Source organism: Salmo salar, chromosome ssa15, assembly GCF_905237065.1.
Source record: "Salmo salar chromosome ssa15, Ssal_v3.1, whole genome shotgun sequence".
Classification (NCBI taxonomy): domain Eukaryota; kingdom Metazoa; phylum Chordata; class Actinopteri; order Salmoniformes; family Salmonidae; genus Salmo; species Salmo salar.
In genome coordinates, this window is record NC_059456.1 from 96,064,592 (window position 1) to 96,082,483 (window position 17,892).

The following is a 17,892-nucleotide window of genomic DNA, read 5'->3' on the forward strand; positions in this document are numbered from 1 at the left end:
CCTAATTATCATATTTGGACCAGAATGAGGCTGTCCACTACCTATTCTTCCTGCAGTGATGATTCACCATCTTCATCTAATGTATCTGTAGATAATCGGCAAAATGCCATAGGCATACTAGTAGCAAATTAGGGAACCAAATGAATGGCTCTCTCACCGATACAATTTGGTAGCCTACACTGACTGACGAGACTCACTCACTTCAGCGTCACTGTCTGGCAAGTTCCAACATCCTAGGAAAGGAAACCTAGGAAATCCTTTGCTTTCCTTGTCCAGATGTGATTCCATGTTCATATAACCACATTGTATGATTTATGAATGGCAAAGGGATATAGAAGATGGAGTTAATTCAATCAGTTCTACACCTTTTACAAGTTGGTCAACACTTGCTGTTCAGCTGTCAATCAAAGCCCAGTAAACAGCCTATTATGCATAACAACTCCACGTGGCTGGCTATGTGAAACACCAGAAAGAAAATAAATGGAATGTTCAAAAAAACAATTTGGCCAAGTTGTGGATTACGGACTCATTGTCAACCACTTATATTACATCGGACATGCAAATCCCCACTCCCTCCATGTAAAGAAATTTGACTGCAAACAAATACCAGTGCACACAAATTGCACTGGCAGGCAGGACAGACACCAGACTGCGTTTCTCTGTCATCGCTCGCTTTGTGACTGACAGGCACCTATCAAATCAAATTCATTTATAAAGCCCTTCTTACATCAGCTGATATCGCAAAGTGCTGTACAGAAACCCAGCCTAAAACCCCAAACAGCAAGCAATGCAGGTGTAGAAGCACGGTGGCTAGGAAAAACTCCCTAGAAAGCCCAGAACCTAGGAAGAAACCTAGAGAGGAACCAGGCTCTGAGGGGTGGCCAGTCCTCTTCTGGCTGTGCCGGGTGGAGATTATAACAGAACATGGCCAAGAATTTCAAATGTTCATAAATGACCAGCAGGGTCAAATAATAATAATCACAGTGGTTGTCGAGGGCGCAACAGGTCAGCACCTCAGGTCAGCACCTATCCTATCAATAGATTGCAAGAAGATGCATAGTGTTCCTTCCAGCGAGAGAGGGCTCGACAGAAACTTAAATGAAAAGTAGCCTAGTTAATATGATTATGAAGTGGACAAAGTAGTCGGCTGAAAATGTGTCTAACAAGCTGATTAGGCGACACTAATGGAAAACACTGCATTTAAATAAGATTCAAGACTTAAGGGAACAAAATAAAAGTAGGAACCTTAGTGTGGCGTGGAGGGTGTCTGGGTCCACGGGGACACTGATCATGGATACACAGGCTCTGATGAGCACCGTGGTCATGTCCTCTGTCAGGCCCTGCACCACGATGGCTCCTCCTAGCCCGGTGCGTTCAGATGTGGGGTCCAGGGGGGCTGCGGGAGGGGGGGCAGGAGGAGCAGAGGGACCAGAGAAGGACTCCTTTAGTTGAGGGGTAGTGTTGTCATCTTTAGGAGCACTCATCTCCACGGCTACTGGGGCAGAGTCTGAAAGAGAGAGGGGAGGATTTGACTATGGTATACAACTAAAGTAACAATATACATAAATTTCTCATCTAAACAAAGTGTGCTTTGTGACAATAGCAATGTCTAATAAAAGGTAAACACTTCACACTTTACTTATAAACACTGGAGTTGCGCATATTTCTTCCCCAAACATATTCGTATTCAAAACATACAGTACATTTCTTTGCCACATTTTCTGGCAGTTTAGTGCCTAATTGCAAATAAAAAACATGTTTTGCAATATTTTTTATTCTGTACAGGCTTCCTTTTTCACTCTAATTTAGGTTGGTATTGTGGAGTAACAACAATGTTGTTGATCCATCCTCAGTTTTCTCACAGCCATTAATCTCTGTAACTGTTTTAAAATCACCATTGGCCTCATGGTGAAATCCCTGAGCAGTTTCCTTCCTCTCCGGCAACGGAGTTAGGAAGGACACCTGCATCTTTATAGTGACTGGGTATATTGACCGCATCTAAAATGTAATTAATAACTTCACCATGCTCAAAGGGATATTCAATGTCTGCTTTTTTATTGATACCTATCTACCAATAGTTGCCCTTCTTTGTGAGGCATTGGAAAACCTCCCTGGTCTTCGTGGTTGAATGTGGGTTTGAAATTCACTGCTCGACTGAAGGACCTTACAGATAATTGTATGTGTGGGGTACAGAGATATGGTAATCATTCAAAAATAATGTTAAAAAAATTCTGAGTGAGTCCATGCAACCCATCATGTGACTTAAGCACATTTTTCCTCCTGAACTAATTTAGGCCATAAAGGGATTGAATACTTAGTGCCGTGACACTTCAGCTTTTCATTAACTTGTAAAAACATAATTCCACTGATATGAGGTATTGTATGTAGGCCAGTGACAAACATCTTAATTTAAATTCAGGCTGTAACATCAAAATGTGGAAAAAGTCAAGGGGTGTGAATAATTTCTGAAGGCACTGTGGAAGGCAGTAGGTCCATTATCTGGGTCTCTCTACCCTATGGCTTGCCCATGTCCCCCTCATCAGTCTCAAGTATCTGTTCGAGGCTATACTAGAACAGTAGCTCCTATCCAGTTATTACCTGGGTCTGTCTGAGTCTCCTCTGCCTTGCCCCTGTCCCCCTCCTCCCTCTCAGAGTCCATCATGCTGCCAGTTTTGGCAGGTTTAAGAATGCGAGGCACTCTCTGGACCGTCAGCATCACTGGACGACGGTTACCAGTCTCCTCATTCACCTGGAATAGAACAAAGATATACAAGTCAATGGTTTCCCAGACCCAAATTATGCCCATAACTGGACTGATAAGCACTTTCAATGAATACTCTCCATTGAGCATGCTATTAACACCAGGATTTAAAGTATTCCTAAGTCTAATAAAAATAAAAAATCCACTGTCGACTCTGCTCCTTTGTTTGAGTGGTCTCTGTATAGAAGAGGCTCCCCACCCACACTCACCGGCGAGTTTATTAGGTACACCACTACTTTCACCAGAATGGATCGCACCTACGTGGCCGTGGCTTGCTACATAAAGCAGGCAGACAGAGGCATTCAGTTACTGTTCGATTGAACATCACAATGGGCAAAACAAGTGACCTAAAAGACTAGGCGCGTGCTATGGATCCAGTATCTCAGAAACCACCGGGCTGTGGGATTTTCACGCACAACAGTATCTAGGGTTTCCCAAGAATGGTGCCACAAACAAAAAACATCCAGTCAGAGGCAGTCCTGTGGACGAAAACAACTTATTGTTGAGAGGTTGAAGAAGAATGGCAAGAATCGAGCAAGCTAACAGGCGGGCCACAAACAGACAAATAATGGCACAGTACAACGGTGGTGTGCAGACAACCACAACGGGTTCCACTCAGATCAGCTAAGAAGCAGCTCCAGTGGGCACACGATCACTAACAATGGACAATTGAGGACTAGAAAAACATTGCCTGGTCTGACGAACCCTAGTTCCTTTTGAGTCATGCTGATGGCAGAGTCAGGATTTGGTGTAAGCAGCATGAGTCCATGGCACAATCCTGCCTGGTGTCAACGGCACAGGCTGGTGGAGGTGATGTACTGCCGTCCAATCGACAGCAACTGCGTGACGCCATCGCGTCAGCATGGACCAATATCCCAGTGGAATCCTTGTAGAATCCATCCCCCGAACAAGTCAGGCTGTTCTGGGAGGCAAAGGGTGGTCCGACCCAGTACTAGATGGGTGTACCTAATAAACTGGCCATTGAGTTAGTGAGTGTGTACAGTGCATTTTGTTATGTTACAGACTTATTCTAAAATTGATTAAATACAAAATAAATCCTCAGCAATTTGCACACAATACCCCATTATGACAAAGCGAAAACCAGTTGACATTTTTTCAAATGTATATAATATATATATTTTTTTTATTAATACCTTATCTACATAGGTATTCAGACCCTTTGCTATGAGTCTCGAAATTGAGCTCAGGTGCATCCTGTTTCTATTGATCCTCCTTGAGATGTTTCTGCAACTTGATTGGAGTCCACCTGTGGTAAATTAAATAGATTGGACATGATTTGAAAAAGCACACACCTGTCTATATAAGGTCCCAGTTGACAGTGCATGTCAGAGCAGAAGCCATGAGGTTGGAGTTGTCCGTAGAGCTCCGAGAGAGGATTGTGTCGAGGCACAGATCTAGGGAGGGGTACCAAAAAATGTCTGCAGCATTGACGGTCCCCAAGAACACAGCACCCGCCATCATTCTTAAATGGAAGAAATTTGGAACCACCAAGACTCTTCCAAGAGCTGGCCGCCTGGCCAAACTGAGCAGGGGGGTGATAAGGGCCTTAGACAGGGAGGTGACCAAGAACCCGATGGTCACTCTGACAGAGATCTAGAGTTCCTATGATGAGATGGGAGAACCTTCTAGAAAGACAACAATCCAATCAGGCCATTATGGTAGAGTGGCCAGACGGAAGCCATTCCTCAGTAAAAGGCACATAACAGCCCGCTTGGAGTTTGCCAAAAGACACCTAAAGACTCTCAGACCATAAGAAACAAGATTCTCTGGTCTTATGAAACCAATATTGAATGCTTTGGCCTGAATCCCAAGCGTCATGTCTGGAGGGAACCTGCCACCATCCCTACGGTGAAGCATGGTGGTGGCAGCATCATGTTGTTGGGATGTTTTTCAGCAGCAGGGACTGGGAGAATAGTCAGGATCGAGACAAAGATGAACGGAGCAAGGCACAGAGAGATCCTTGATGAAAACCTGCTCCAACTGCTCAGGACCTCAGACTGGGGCGAAGGTTCACCTTCCAACAGGACAACAACCCTAAGCACACAGCTAAGACAACGCAGGAGTGGCTTCGGGACAAGTCTCTGAATGTCCTTGTGTGGCCCAGCAAGAGCCCGGACTTGAACATCTCTGGAGAGACCTGAAAATATCTGTGCAGCAACCCTCCTCATCCAACCTGACAGAGCTTGAGAGATCTGCAGAGAAGAATGGGAGAAACTCCCCAAATACAGGTTTGCCAAGCTTGTAGCATCATACCCAAGAAGACTCGAGGCTGTAATCACTGCCAAAGGTGCTTCAATAAAGTACTGAGTAAAGGGTTTGAATACTTATGTAAATGTGATCTGTTTTAATCTTTAATAAATTAGCAAAAATGTCTAAACCTGTTTTTGCTTTGTCATTATGGGGTATTGTGTGCAGATTGAGGGAAAAAAATAAGGCTGTTTCCTAACAAAATGTGGAAAAAGTCACAGGTCTGAATACTTTCCTAAGGCACTATATACACATCTCTCTCTATACCTGGACCATGGTGTTGAACTGTACGGTGTATCTCCTGCGTCCGGCGGTGAATCGGACGCTGCTCTCCCCGGCCCTCCAGGCTGAGTCTATAGTGCCGTTGTTAGAGGCAGAGTAGCTGCACCAGCGCCCTGACCGGTCGTCAAACCAACGCCAGTTATTACCGTTGGGCTGCAGGTACTGGAGAGAGTGGAGGGGGTGTGGGGACGAAGGGATAATTTATTTTTTTTTGGTAGTGAGAGAAGGTTGACTAAAAGACCAGACATGGCGATACAATGGTAATCACATGCATATCCTATAAGGTGGGTTAATCTTTATGTTGCACGGGGACATTCCTCTTACCTTGTTCATCTGCGCTCTGCGTTTGGACGAAACAGCCATTTTTTCATAGAAGTCAATGATCAGCAGCACTGGAGTGATCCACCTGTACACAGTCGGACAGACAACGTTCAGTCGTGTTGTACATTGCCTTTTGTCTGACAGATGCAATGCTTATACATGTACCTCACCCAAGTACGAAAAAAAAGTATCGCTGAAATAAGAAAAGGCTTCGTTAAAAAATGAAGATCGTTCATGCTGCCATTTGTAGCAGGACAGTATATTTCTGAATGGTATTAATTTCCACACGTGTGCTAGCTAGCTAATCTCAATAGCGGTCCTTTAGTCCGTTTGCTGTCAAAGAGCCTGGGGGATGGCAGAGCCATGTACCGGAAATTCCGGACTATAAGCCGCAACTTTTTTCCCAGGCTTTGAACCTCACGGCTTAAACAATGACACGACTAATATATGGATTTTTCCCGCTTTCAATTTTTTTTCCTCCAAAAAAAACACATTCTGTGACGTGCTCAGTTTTTTGGCGGCATGAAGCTTTCATTAGACCAATGAAATTGCCGAACGGGTTAAGGTCAAACAACTTTTTGGTTTACTGTTTAGATTAAATCGAGCGCTCTCAAACTTCCCATCATTCTGATTACGGTAGTCATTTTGTCACCCTCATCATGGCAAAGACACGGAGAAATGCATATGATGCAGCTTTCAAGTTGAAGGCGATTGATCTGGCTGTTGGAAAAGGAAATAGAGCTGCTGCACGGGAGCTTGGTCTTAATGAGTCGATGATAAGACGTTGGAAACAGCAGCATGAGGAATTGACTCAGTGCAAAAAGACAACTAAAGCTTACTGCAATTTTTTTACAAGCCGTGTTTCGTTAAAGCCTGTGTAAAGTTAATTTGTTTCAATGTACCGGTAGGCACCTGCGGCTTATAGACATGTGCTGCTTATTTATGTTCAAAATAATATTTTTTTTAATTCAGTGGGTGCGGCTTATATTCAGGTGCGCTTAATAGTCCGGAAATTACGGTATTTAGAGACTTGGACAATTGAGGTTTCTTCATTATGATTCAATTACATGAATGACACTTCAACATTTTATGGCAGCCATGTTAGCTCCCATTATAATTACATGGGAAATATTAAATGAATACTTTGAAACTGAATTACAACAACATCCACAATTATAAAAGTTGGCCCAACTCTAAATACACAGCTCTGGGGGGTGCTACTCACTTGGGCGTCTGGATGTCCTTCTGCTCCTTGGCAGCCTGCAGACAGGGCTGCACTACTTCTAGCAGCTTGATGAGCACATTGAGGATCCCACTGTTCTCCACCACCCTAGCACATGACAGCTTCAACTCCTACAGGGAACAGAAGACAGCATGGATCAACATTCAGGGCCGGTAGGGGTGTGTGAGGAAGGAATTACTGTGCATCTATGTCTCTGTCACTAAAGTAGTTTGAGCAGGAGGTTTTTCCTGTTTGTGTGTGTGTGTCCATACCTCAAAGAGCAGTGTGAGCAGCAGGATGCGTGTTGCCAGGTTGGAGGCCTGGGGCAGGGTAGCCATCTGTCTGGTCCACTCTGACACAGTCTTGGTGTCACTGGTGGTCAGGGGTATTGCTGCCTTGATGAGCACGTCTGCTGCCTCCCACACCTACACATGTCAAAGATCATATACTTTAATAGATCACACCTTAACATTTCACACAGCAGAGTTTCCCAATCTCTGTCCAGGGGCTCCCCCCGTGTGCACGTTATGGGTTTTGCCCTAGCACTACACAGATGATAACCAACTCATCAAGATTTGAATCAGCTGTGTAGTGCTAGGGCAAAAACCAAGATGTGCACCCAGGGGGAGCCCCAGGACAGATTAGAAAACCCTGACATACAGGACACGGAGAACTCAAATAATTGGTGCAGATGGTCACAAGGACACACCTACAGCTTATCGTCCAGAGGTCATTAACAGAGTGACAACACTAGCAATCTTCATCACTTCTCCAAGGTGTTGACCAATTGGTATTACACGTACCTGGTTGACCACCTGTCGTAGGATGAGATCCCTGTACTCTGGACCACTCCTCTTGATGGCAGTCATGAGCAAGTCACAGAGGCGATAGACGGTGTCTGGCAGCTCGTCCAGCAGGTGGAAGCAGCCGGGCAGCATGGAGTCAGTGAAGGCGTGGAGCTCCGTACTGTCCAGGGGCTCGGCCTCCAGGAACCTCTCCAGGCAGCGAGCCTCCTCTTCCTCCGTACGCTCCCTGGCTCTCCTGTCGTCCTCCTCGCGATGACGTGCCGCCTCCTAAGAGAAAGATATAGGGAGGGAATGTGAGCACCTGTGGGGGTGAAGTGGTTTGGGCCCAGTTTCGGAAACAACACCTAAACAATCTGTGTTTACATCTGAGACCACTGTATAGATAAAAGCAATACAGCTGATATTTCACCAAGTCTATGAAATGAAAAGCTGGAGCTGCAACAATAAATAGAATTGTACACCCAGTGTTTTCCACTAGCGCTGGCTGTCGGCTATACAGATAAGGGTCATTTTCAGCCGGGTACTTTCTCCACTTAAAATGAACTACTTTTCAATTCGCTAGTCAGGAGAGAGAGAAAAAAAAGAGCGCCAAGCCCTCTCCTGCTAGAATGAACAACATGCATCTTCTAGTCATCTACTGATAGGACAGGAGCCTGATGACAGGGACACACTGCTGGTGTGACTGTCTGTCCCGCCTCTCTGTACATGGGTGTGTGTGTGTGTTGGGTGCGCTGCGGTTGCAGTCAAATTTCTTTACACAGAGAGAGCATGAATTTGCATGTCGAAATCCACTTCGCCAAATTGTTTTCTGGCACATTGATTTTCCTTTTGCATGCAGGGTCTGACTTTAATGTTGGCCCGCTGGCAGTAAAAACATGTAGGGGCCAGTGACTTTTCAGCACTTTTTTTTTCATTCCAGTTCAACATTTGCCTGCTCTGTCACAGTCTACCATTGAAGACAACACACGTAAACATCACGCTATTTGTATTTGAGCAATAGGATAGGTCGATCATTCAAGCACTACCACTCTCCTGCCAATCATAACTTCGAGCAGAACATAGGTTGATGTTGTCACACAGCACACGAGCTGTCCAGAGTAAAAAGACGTGCCCATCGATCTACTCACTGATCTTATTTACTTTAAGTGATTGTGCACATACTAGCAATAGGCCGGCTACTGTTGATGGTCTGCAAAAAAGACAAGTGGCATTGGTCTTGGCTAGCCTACTGTGGTCATGTTGATCTCTCTCTTTTGGAACATTTGTCTTAAAGGGGGCAGCATCCTATATTCAAATCTTCTCAAAAATACATAATTTACAAACAAAAATGAATGCAATTAATACACTGCGGTTCTAAAGAATGGAGTCATGACTTACATTACACAGCTTTTTAAACACACATAATAACCAAATGTAGCCTATTAATAGCTGAATAGGCTTATATAGAGAAAGCATGACAACCTATAGGCCCTCCATGACCCCAACACATTTAACAACTACACCATGGAGAAATTCTGATAGGCCAGTAGATTTTTGCCCAGTGAGAAAATAAATTCAACTTTGGACCCTGGCGTGTTTCATATGCAGCCAAGGAGTGGTGGCGAACATGACCTTTTAATGTGCTTTGATTGAGGGACAGCAAGCTTGACTAGTTTATAAAATATTGTGAATCCTCCTCACTGCAGGAACGATAGGTAGGCTAGTGGTTTTAAACCTATTAATACTTATTGACATAGGTCTACTGACTTCAGAATGTTGACAATGGACTAGTCAACTGCCGTTTTCTGTGTAGCAAAGCCCATGTTAAACACCTGCTACATTCATCTATCATACCTGTATTGCAGACAGTTGAGAAAATGTCTTGAAAAGGAAGCTTGAAGCCCGTGGAAGTCAGCAGACTCATACAGGATTCTTTAGGCCCAGTATAGTCTAAATATTTCCCCCCTGTGATGTATATCATGTTGTACAACAGCTGATGAAACTAACCATATAAAAGTGTAAAAAAAAATAAAAAAAAAGATGGGTTATTTCCTGGTTGAAAATCTAATCTAGGATTAGAATGTGCCGGAGGCCACCAAAATACAGCCTGTTGGTAGTAATGTCTTAACCGGGAGGAGGCTGGCTACTCCATGTGCTTGTGGAAAACACTATATCCTTTTACATTTTAGACATTTAGCAGACTCTCTTATACAGAGCGACTAAGGTTAAGTGCCTTGCTTAAGGGCACATTAACAGATTTTTCACCTACTCTGCTCAGGGATTAGTACCAGCAACCTTTCAGTTACTGGCCCAATGCTCTTAACCGCTAGGCTACACACCTATCCAATACTTTCAGATCACACAAGTGCCTAGGGTGCATTGTAGACTCCACAGCTCCTTTCTGGAGGGGGCCCTGGTTATTCATTCATGAGCTGTTGTCCATTCATTCAGCAATATGTTCCATCCGTACGCCTGTGAGTGGGGGCGTGTCTTAGTGTGTGTGTGCGTGTGTGTGGCAGCGCACCTCGGGCGAATCAGAGCGCTGTTCCATGCTGACCTCTTGTCCCAGAGACATGGCGATGGCTCTCATCATCTGGTCCTCTTCTGACATGGTCATGTCCTACAGACCAACAGAGTACACTTAACACACATTACAGGAGGAGACGTGTGTGTGTGTGTACCTGCGTGTGTTCCTGTGAATGTGTGTAATATGAGCAAATAGTGTGTCAATGGAACATGGCTGAGTGTGCATGTTCTGTATTTGACTCAGTCAATCTCTCCCTTACTGCGCGTTCCCACGTAAGTATGTGTGTGGTCGTACCCTAACGGCTCCGCTGAGTAGAGGAGGAGGGTGTGTGAGCAGGTACTCTGTGGCCTGCTCCATGGTGCTGGTGTTCACCAGGGCCTCCATGGCGTGCTCTCTGGAGAAACCCATGTCCATCAACTAGATAGAGGAGACAACGGTTAAAAACGACAGACAGAGAGACCGAGCACAGGACAGGGTTAGAGGAGACTTCCTTCTAGCGAGTCTTTCCCAAGCCCCTGTATTGCCTACTCTTTGGTGTTTTAGGCTGGGTATCTGTAAAGCACTGTCATAACTGCTGGTGTGAGTGAGTGAGTGAGTGAGTGAGTGAGTGAGTGAGTGAGTGAGAAAAGGAGCAGACTATGGCTAAGGCACAGTGTGATCAGTGAGTCAACGTCACGCATTATATACAGTGACTGTACAAAACATTAGGAACACCTGCACTTTCCAAGATAGACTGACCAGGTGAAATCTATGATCCCTTATTGATGTCACTTATTAAATCCACTTCAGTGTAGATGAAGGGGAGGAGACAGGTTAAAGAAGGATTTTTAAGCCTTGAGACATGGAATGTGTATGTGTTCCATTGAGATGGTGAATGGGCAAGACAAAATATTTAACTTCTTTGGGATAGGGGGCAGTATTTTCACGGCCGGATAAAAAACGTACCCGATTTAAAACGGGTTACTACTCTTGCCCAGAAACTAGAATATGCATATAATTAGTAGATTTGGATAGAAAACACGCTAAAGTTTCTAAAACTGTTTGAACGGTGTCTGTGAGTATAACAGAACTCATATGGCAGGCCAAAACCTGAGAAGATTCCATACAGGAAGTGCCCTGTCTGACAATTTGTTGTCCTTCTGTTGCATCTCTATCGACATTACAGCATCTGTGCTGTAACATGACACTTTCTAACTCTTCCATTGGCTCTCAGAAGGCACCAGAAAGTGGAATGGGGTGTCTGCTGTTTCTGGGCCAGGAACAGCAGCAGAATTTGTGAGTGGTCAGCCTGGGGACAGTGACACAGATGCGCGTCCACGAGACTACTCCATTTTTTTCTTTCAGCCTTCGAATGAATACAACGTTGGAATATTATCGCTATTTTACGAGAAAAGTAGCATAAAAATTGATTTTAAACAGCGTTTGACATGCTTCTAAGTATGGTAATGGAATATTTTGTAATTTTTTGTCACGAAATGCGCTCGCGCATCACCGTTTGGATAGTTACCTGAACGCATGAACAAAACGGCGGTATTTGGATATAACTATGGATTATTTGGAACCAAAACAACATTTGTTGTTGAAGTAGAAGTCCTGGGAGTGCATTCTGACGAAGAACAGCAAAGGTAATACCATTTTTTAAATAGTAATTCTGAGTTTAGGTTGTCCCAAACTTGGTGGGCGTCAAATTAGCTAGCCGTGATGGCCGAGCAATGTACTCAGAATATTGCAAAATGTGCTTTCACCGAAAAGCTATTTTAAAATCAGACATAGCGATTGCATAAAGGAGTTCATTATCTATAATTCTTAAAATAATTATGTATTTTGTGAACGTTTATCGTGAGTAATTAAGTAAATTCACCGGAAGTTTGCGGTGGGTATGCTAGTTCTAAACAACACATGCTAATGTAAAAAGCTGTTTTTTGATATAAGTATGAACTTGATTGAACAAAACATGCATGTATTGTATAACATAATGTCCTAGGAGTGTCATCTGATGAAGATCATCAAAGGTTAGTGCTGCATTTAGCTGTGTTTTGGGTATTTGTGATGCATGCTAGTTGCTTGGAAATGGCTGTGTGGTTTTTTGTGTCTATGTACTCTCCTAACATAATCTAATGTTTTGCTTTCGCTGTAAAGCCTTTTGGAAATCAGACAACGTGGTTCGATTCGGGAGAAGTGCATCTATAAAATGTTGTAAAATAGTCCTATGTTTGAGAACTTTGAATTATGACATTTTGTGGTTTTAAATTTGGAGCTCTGATTTGTCACTGGCTGTTGAATAGTGTGGGACGATTTCGTCCCACCTCCCCTAGAGAGGTTAAGTGCCTTCAAACGGGGTATGTAGGTAGCTGGCAGGCGCACCTGTTTGTGTCAAGAACTGCACCGCTGCTGTTTTTTTTTTTACGCACAACAGTTTCCTGTGTGTATCAAAAATGCTCCACCAACCAAGGGACATCCAGCCTCCCACTCTCTCTTGCTCCCTCCCTCCCTCTGGTTCCTCCTGGCCACCTTCAGCCTTGACCCCATTACAAACGAAAGATCAGATTCAATTCTAGTCAAATGTACGCTCGCGCCTATTCGCCCCGTCTAGAAAGTGCAAGTTCGGTGCAGCATATAGACTGTATATAAATAGACTCCATTCCTATTTTTTTAGATTGACGCTGAGTGCGGAGGCATCTAGCTGTATACCTGCTGTAGCTGCTGCTGGTTGACGTTTGGCTGCCTCTCCCTGCCTCCTCCCTGAGCCTGTCACAACAACACAAAGTGGAGCAGGCCACACCAGGGTGAGGGTTCAAGGGGACAAGAGGTTGACAACAAAACAGTACAATTTCAACCTATGCTAACAGTGCAACCAATGATCTCAACGGTATCTAGTAATGCTAGCAGTTATATCTATCAAAGCTGTCGAATGATGCATGTTTAATGCCAAAAATTGTCTATGAGGAAACGGTCTGACAAAAACTGCCATTTCTATGAAGAAAAGGTCACAAAAGGTAAAGGAATCCAAAAACACACACGGACCGGACCGACAGCCACACCCTCCTCACCTGCTGTAGCTGAGCCTGGTTAACCTGTGGCTCTCTCCTGGGAGTAGTGTTAGTGGAGTCCTCTGCTGCACCCCCTGGTGCAGGTGGTGCTGTACTGTTTCCAATGGCTGGTCCTGGAACTGACCCGGCAGGGCCCTCTCCTGCATTCACTGCTGTTCCAGGGACCCCTGCTGATCCACCTGCACCTGGATTTTACATTCAAGTGTTATAAATCATTATGTGCTCTTGGATAGTTATTGTGCATTTATCCTTCATGTGTATAAAAATACATTGTATCAAATGACAGCCTTCGCTGTCATTAATACCATGTAATGTTGTTGAAAATACACCATTTCCTCTCACCTCCAGAGCTGGGGCCTACAGGCAGCGTAGAGGCCCCAAGACCTCCCTCCTCCTCTGGACGGGCTGTGCCCTCCCTCTCCTTGGCCAGGCGCTCCTGGGAGAAATGAACGAAATTTAATTTACATGCCACTAGCAACCATCCCTCAAAGGATTATTTGACAAAGAAAATGTGTGTACATTACAAATAATCCCCCCCAATAGTTTCTCTCTTCTGGTGTGCCACTGCACCTTATATAAAAGAACACACCTGGATGACAGGTTCTCCTCTCAGGATGTGGCACAGTATAGCTAACATGGACTCAGCCATGCGGCCCCCGTACACTTTAAGGGGCTTCCTATTCCACAGGCTGCAGATGCAGCTGAACGCTGCCTAAATGGGAGGCAGAGAGTGGCTCAGCATTAGAGGGAGCAACGTGTGTTTGTCTTCTTGGAAACATGCATCTAAAAAAAAGATAATAATTTTTCATGTAACACACAGTCTTGTATAACTAACCTTGTGGGGACACACAATTCAGTCCCATTCAAAATGCTATTTTCCCTAACCAGTACTCTTACCTTAATTAACCTCACTAGGGTAGGGGGCACTATTTTCACCTCCGGATGAAAAGCGTGCCCAAAGTAAACTGCCTGCTACTCAGGCCCAGAAGCTAGGATATGCATATAATTAGTAGATTTGGATAGAAAACACTTTCTAAAACTGTTAAAATAATATCTGTGAGTATAACAGAACTGAAATGGCAGGCGAAAACATGAAGAAAATCCATCCAGGAAGTGCCATTATTTTGAAAATGGCTGTTTTTCCAATGAAAGCCTATCCACCATTTAAAGGGATAGGACCCAGATTCCATTCCCAATGGCTTCCACTAGTTGTGAACAGTCTTTAGACATTGTTTCAGCCTTTTATTCTGAAAAATGAGAGAGAATGACAACTTTGAGTGAATAGTGGGATGTCCTCAGAGCTGTTCTATGCGCCCGACTGAGAGTGCGCCTTTCTTGTTTTTCTTTTATATTGACGACGCTATTGTCCGGTTGAAATATTGTCGATTATTTAAGCTAAAAACAACCTGAGGATTGATTATAAACATCGCTTGACATGTTTCTACGAACTTTACCGGTACTATTTGGAATTTTCGTCTGCCTGTTGTGACCGCATTTGAGCCATTGGATTACTGAACAAAACGCGCCAACATAATGGAGGTTGTTGGATATAAAGAGGGACTTTATCGAACAAAATGAACATTTATTGTGTAACTGGGAGTCTTGTGAGTGCAACCATACGAAGATCAAAGGTAAGTGATTAATTTTATTGCTATTTGTGACTTTCGTGACTAATCTACTTGGCTGGTAACTATGTAATGTTTTCTGTGCTAAGCGCTGTCCTCAGATAATCGCATGGTTTGCTTTCGCCGTAAAGCCTTTTTGAAATGTGACACGGCGGCTGGATTAACAAGAAGTTAAGCTTTATTTTGATGTATTACACTTGTGATTTCATGAAAGTTCAATATTTACAGTAATTTTGAATTTGGCACTCTGCAATTTCACCGGATGTTGGCCAGGTGGGACGCTACCGTCCCAGGTACCCATAAGAAGTTAACCCAAAAACCTCAACTTAACCCTAAACCTAATTTTAACCCTAACACAAATTTGAACCTTAACCCTAAATCCCCTAGAAATAGCATTTGACCTTGTGAGGACTAACAAAATGTAACGTAGGTCAAATTTTTGTTTGCTTACTACTCGTGGGGACTTCTGTTCCCCACAAGAATAGTTAAACATCAAGGGCTAAAAAAAAATATATATATTAAAAAATAAATCAAAAAAATTAAAATCACACACACACCACTAACCAATCCCCCTACCTTCTGAGTGACTATGAGGAATCGCAGGGCGCTGAACTGGGGGGTGGTGGGGGTGACCCCGGGAACCTTGACAGGCAGGCTGTGGGGTGAGTCCAGCACAGTACTGGGGTTCACCATCTTCTCCACCAGCATCAGCCAGGCATCCAAGAACTCCCCTGTCCCGTCTGGCAGCTCTGCATGCTCCAGGCCCTCTGAGACAGGCACCTTACCACCCATAGACAGGGCCCAGTTAAATGTCCTGGGGAGAGGAGGGGAAACGAGAGATGTGTCAGAGCCGATGGGCAGAGAAACATAAGCTCGTTGGGTACACTCACAATTACCGCCCCATATGTTCCCTGGTCAGGGAAAACTCAAGGCCCTACTTATAATCATTCTATTAATAATCCTGACAATAAGGTAGTGCCAAATAAATATTAAGTCAGGTATTAATGGTGTGAGCTGAGCAGCAACAGTAATGAGCCTGGTTGTAGCTACAGGTCTATTATCGGAGGGTGCTCTACTCACTCAAAGAGTGCATTGTGTCCTCCGGAGCAGAAGAACTTCTGCAGCATGAGGTGGTAGGGGTACTTCCTCTCGTCGAACAGCATGGGGGACGTGAAGCCCACCGAGCAGATGAAGAAAGTCAGCCTGGAGGGGAGGAGAGAGAGAGCAGAGACATCACGCCATGAGAACACACATCTGATAACTCCAATCCTCTCAGATCTACACAACAGCCTTGGGGGATGTCTCTGCCCTTCTCCAGAAGTATGTATTGAATTAGTGTAAGCATTAGTTAAAGGAAGTTTCCACCACTGGGTGTGTAGGTGCACATTTCCTGAGACAGGTAGAAACTCCGGAAGCAACCCAAGTAGCCGTTGTGAGTAACAGTAGAGTACCTGAAACGAGGGGTAGGGGTGTAGGGGTAACAGTAGAGTACCTGAAACGAGGGGTAGGGGTGTAGGGGTAACAGTAGAGTACCTGAAACGAGGGGTAGGGGTGTAGGGGTAACAGTAGAGTACCTGAAACGAGGGGTAGGGGTAACAGTAGAGTACCTGAAACGAGGGGTAGGGGTGTAGGGGTAACAGTAGAGTACCTGAAACGAGGGGTAGGGGTGTAGGGGTAACAGTAGAGTACCTGAAACGAGGGGTGGGGGTGTAGGGGTAACAGTAGAGTACCTGAAACGAGGGGTGGGGGTGTAGGGGTAACAGTAGAGTACCTGAAACGAGGGGTGGGGGTGTACGGCGGGGGCTGCCAGCTGAGGCCCTTGGTGAGCAGCTTGGTGAGGGATGAGGCAGTGGCCCGGGCGGCGGGGGTGGGGGCTGTACCGGTGCTGGTGGCGTGGTGAGAGCGGCGCTGTCGGACTGGAGAACCCACACACAGCTTCACCAGCAGACCAAAGAGCTCGGCCAGAGCCCGGCCCAGACGAGACGACGCTGGAGTAGAGAGGGGAGAGTTACCACACCAGGATGAAAGAGACAGCCAGCACTCACAAATATAGAATCAGCAGTCACAACGGACAGTGTTTCAACCTTCACCAGAGAGTTGTATGCTGTATAGTCCCACTGTAGCTCAGTTGGTAGAGCATGGCGCTTGCAATGCCAGGTTTGTGGGTTCGATTCCCACGGGGGGCCAGTATTTAAAAAATGTAATACAATGTATGTACTCTACTGTAAGTCGCTCTGGATAAGAGCGTCTGCTAAATGACTAAAATGTAAATGTATGAGGCTGTATGTTTCCTATGTCTTTCTTCACTAATGCAGAGATTCTGACAGCACAGTGCTGTATTTGGTGTGAAAAAGAAAAGACAAAGCTCCTGATGTCCTCACCAGAGAGCAGGGGTTTGATCTGCTTGATGCGAGTGGCCATGGCGGGGGTCAGTTTGGACTTGGTCTTGGGGTCAGAGGTGCCGGCAGTGGGCTCGTCAGTCTCCATGGGGGCTAGCGTGTCCCCGTCCAACCCCATCCCCTCTAGAAGACACGTGGCAGAGGGGTCCACAGCAACAGCCTCAGACTCAGCTAGTGAGAGAGGGGAAAGGGCTAGTGGTTAGAGCTAGGGGTGGCTCTGCTGGAAGATAAAGTTTGGCTAAAATATGCTTATACATTCCCTTCTTGCACGATACATTCCCTTCTTGCATTCCCTTCTCAAACGATGCCTAACAAACTCCAACATTCAAAAGTTGTTTTTAGAATGTAAAAAGAAAAACGAACTGCCAAACATTGTCCCATTCTTAACATTTTCTTTTGGTTGTTTTTCAGTAGAAGGGCATCTCTGTTACCAGTTCTCCTGGATCCAGAGGCAGAAGCGGTGGCTGTGGCGCTGCCAGATGGCTTCTCCTCCTTGGGAACGAGCTTCAGCATGTCAGCCTGGCCGAACTCACAGCCTGGGGGGAGACTGGGGGAGGAGAGGAGAGAGACACAGGAGAGAGTTAGTGTGTTCTGTCGACTGACTGCATGCTGAGAAAGATACAGCCACACACACAGAGAGACGGAGGGGGAG

At 45.0% G+C, this 17,892-nt stretch overlaps 1 protein-coding gene across 16 annotated transcripts in view; it reads right to left on the minus strand.

Moving 5' to 3' along the window:
• LOC100380641 (E3 ubiquitin-protein ligase HUWE1) overlaps positions 1-17,892 on the minus strand; it is an 87,742-nt gene that overhangs the window by 43,476 nt on the left and 26,374 nt on the right. For 15 of the 16 annotated variants that reach the window (XM_045696354.1, XM_045696346.1, XM_045696356.1 and 12 more), the window contains 18 exons: positions 17,672-17,787; positions 17,223-17,411; positions 16,613-16,829; positions 15,922-16,044; positions 15,418-15,655; positions 13,806-13,928; positions 13,559-13,652; positions 13,217-13,401; positions 12,858-12,914; positions 10,461-10,583; positions 10,164-10,259; positions 7,658-7,927; positions 7,127-7,279; positions 6,858-6,985; positions 5,636-5,717; positions 5,297-5,473; positions 2,599-2,749; positions 1,246-1,507 (listed from right to left, as the gene is read on the minus strand). In XM_045696354.1, coding sequence (XP_045552310.1) covers positions 1,246-1,507; positions 2,599-2,749; positions 5,297-5,473; positions 5,636-5,717; positions 6,858-6,985; positions 7,127-7,279; positions 7,658-7,927; positions 10,164-10,259; positions 10,461-10,583; positions 12,858-12,914; positions 13,217-13,401; positions 13,559-13,652; positions 13,806-13,928; positions 15,418-15,655; positions 15,922-16,044; positions 16,613-16,829; positions 17,223-17,411; positions 17,672-17,787 — 2,784 coding nt within the window. The remainder of the gene's footprint in view (positions 1-1,245; positions 1,508-2,598; positions 2,750-5,296; positions 5,474-5,635; positions 5,718-6,857; positions 6,986-7,126; positions 7,280-7,657; positions 7,928-10,163; positions 10,260-10,460; positions 10,584-12,857; positions 12,915-13,216; positions 13,402-13,558; positions 13,653-13,805; positions 13,929-15,417; positions 15,656-15,921; positions 16,045-16,612; positions 16,830-17,222; positions 17,412-17,671; positions 17,788-17,892) is intronic. The other variant, XM_045696355.1, reaches the window with a different exon arrangement.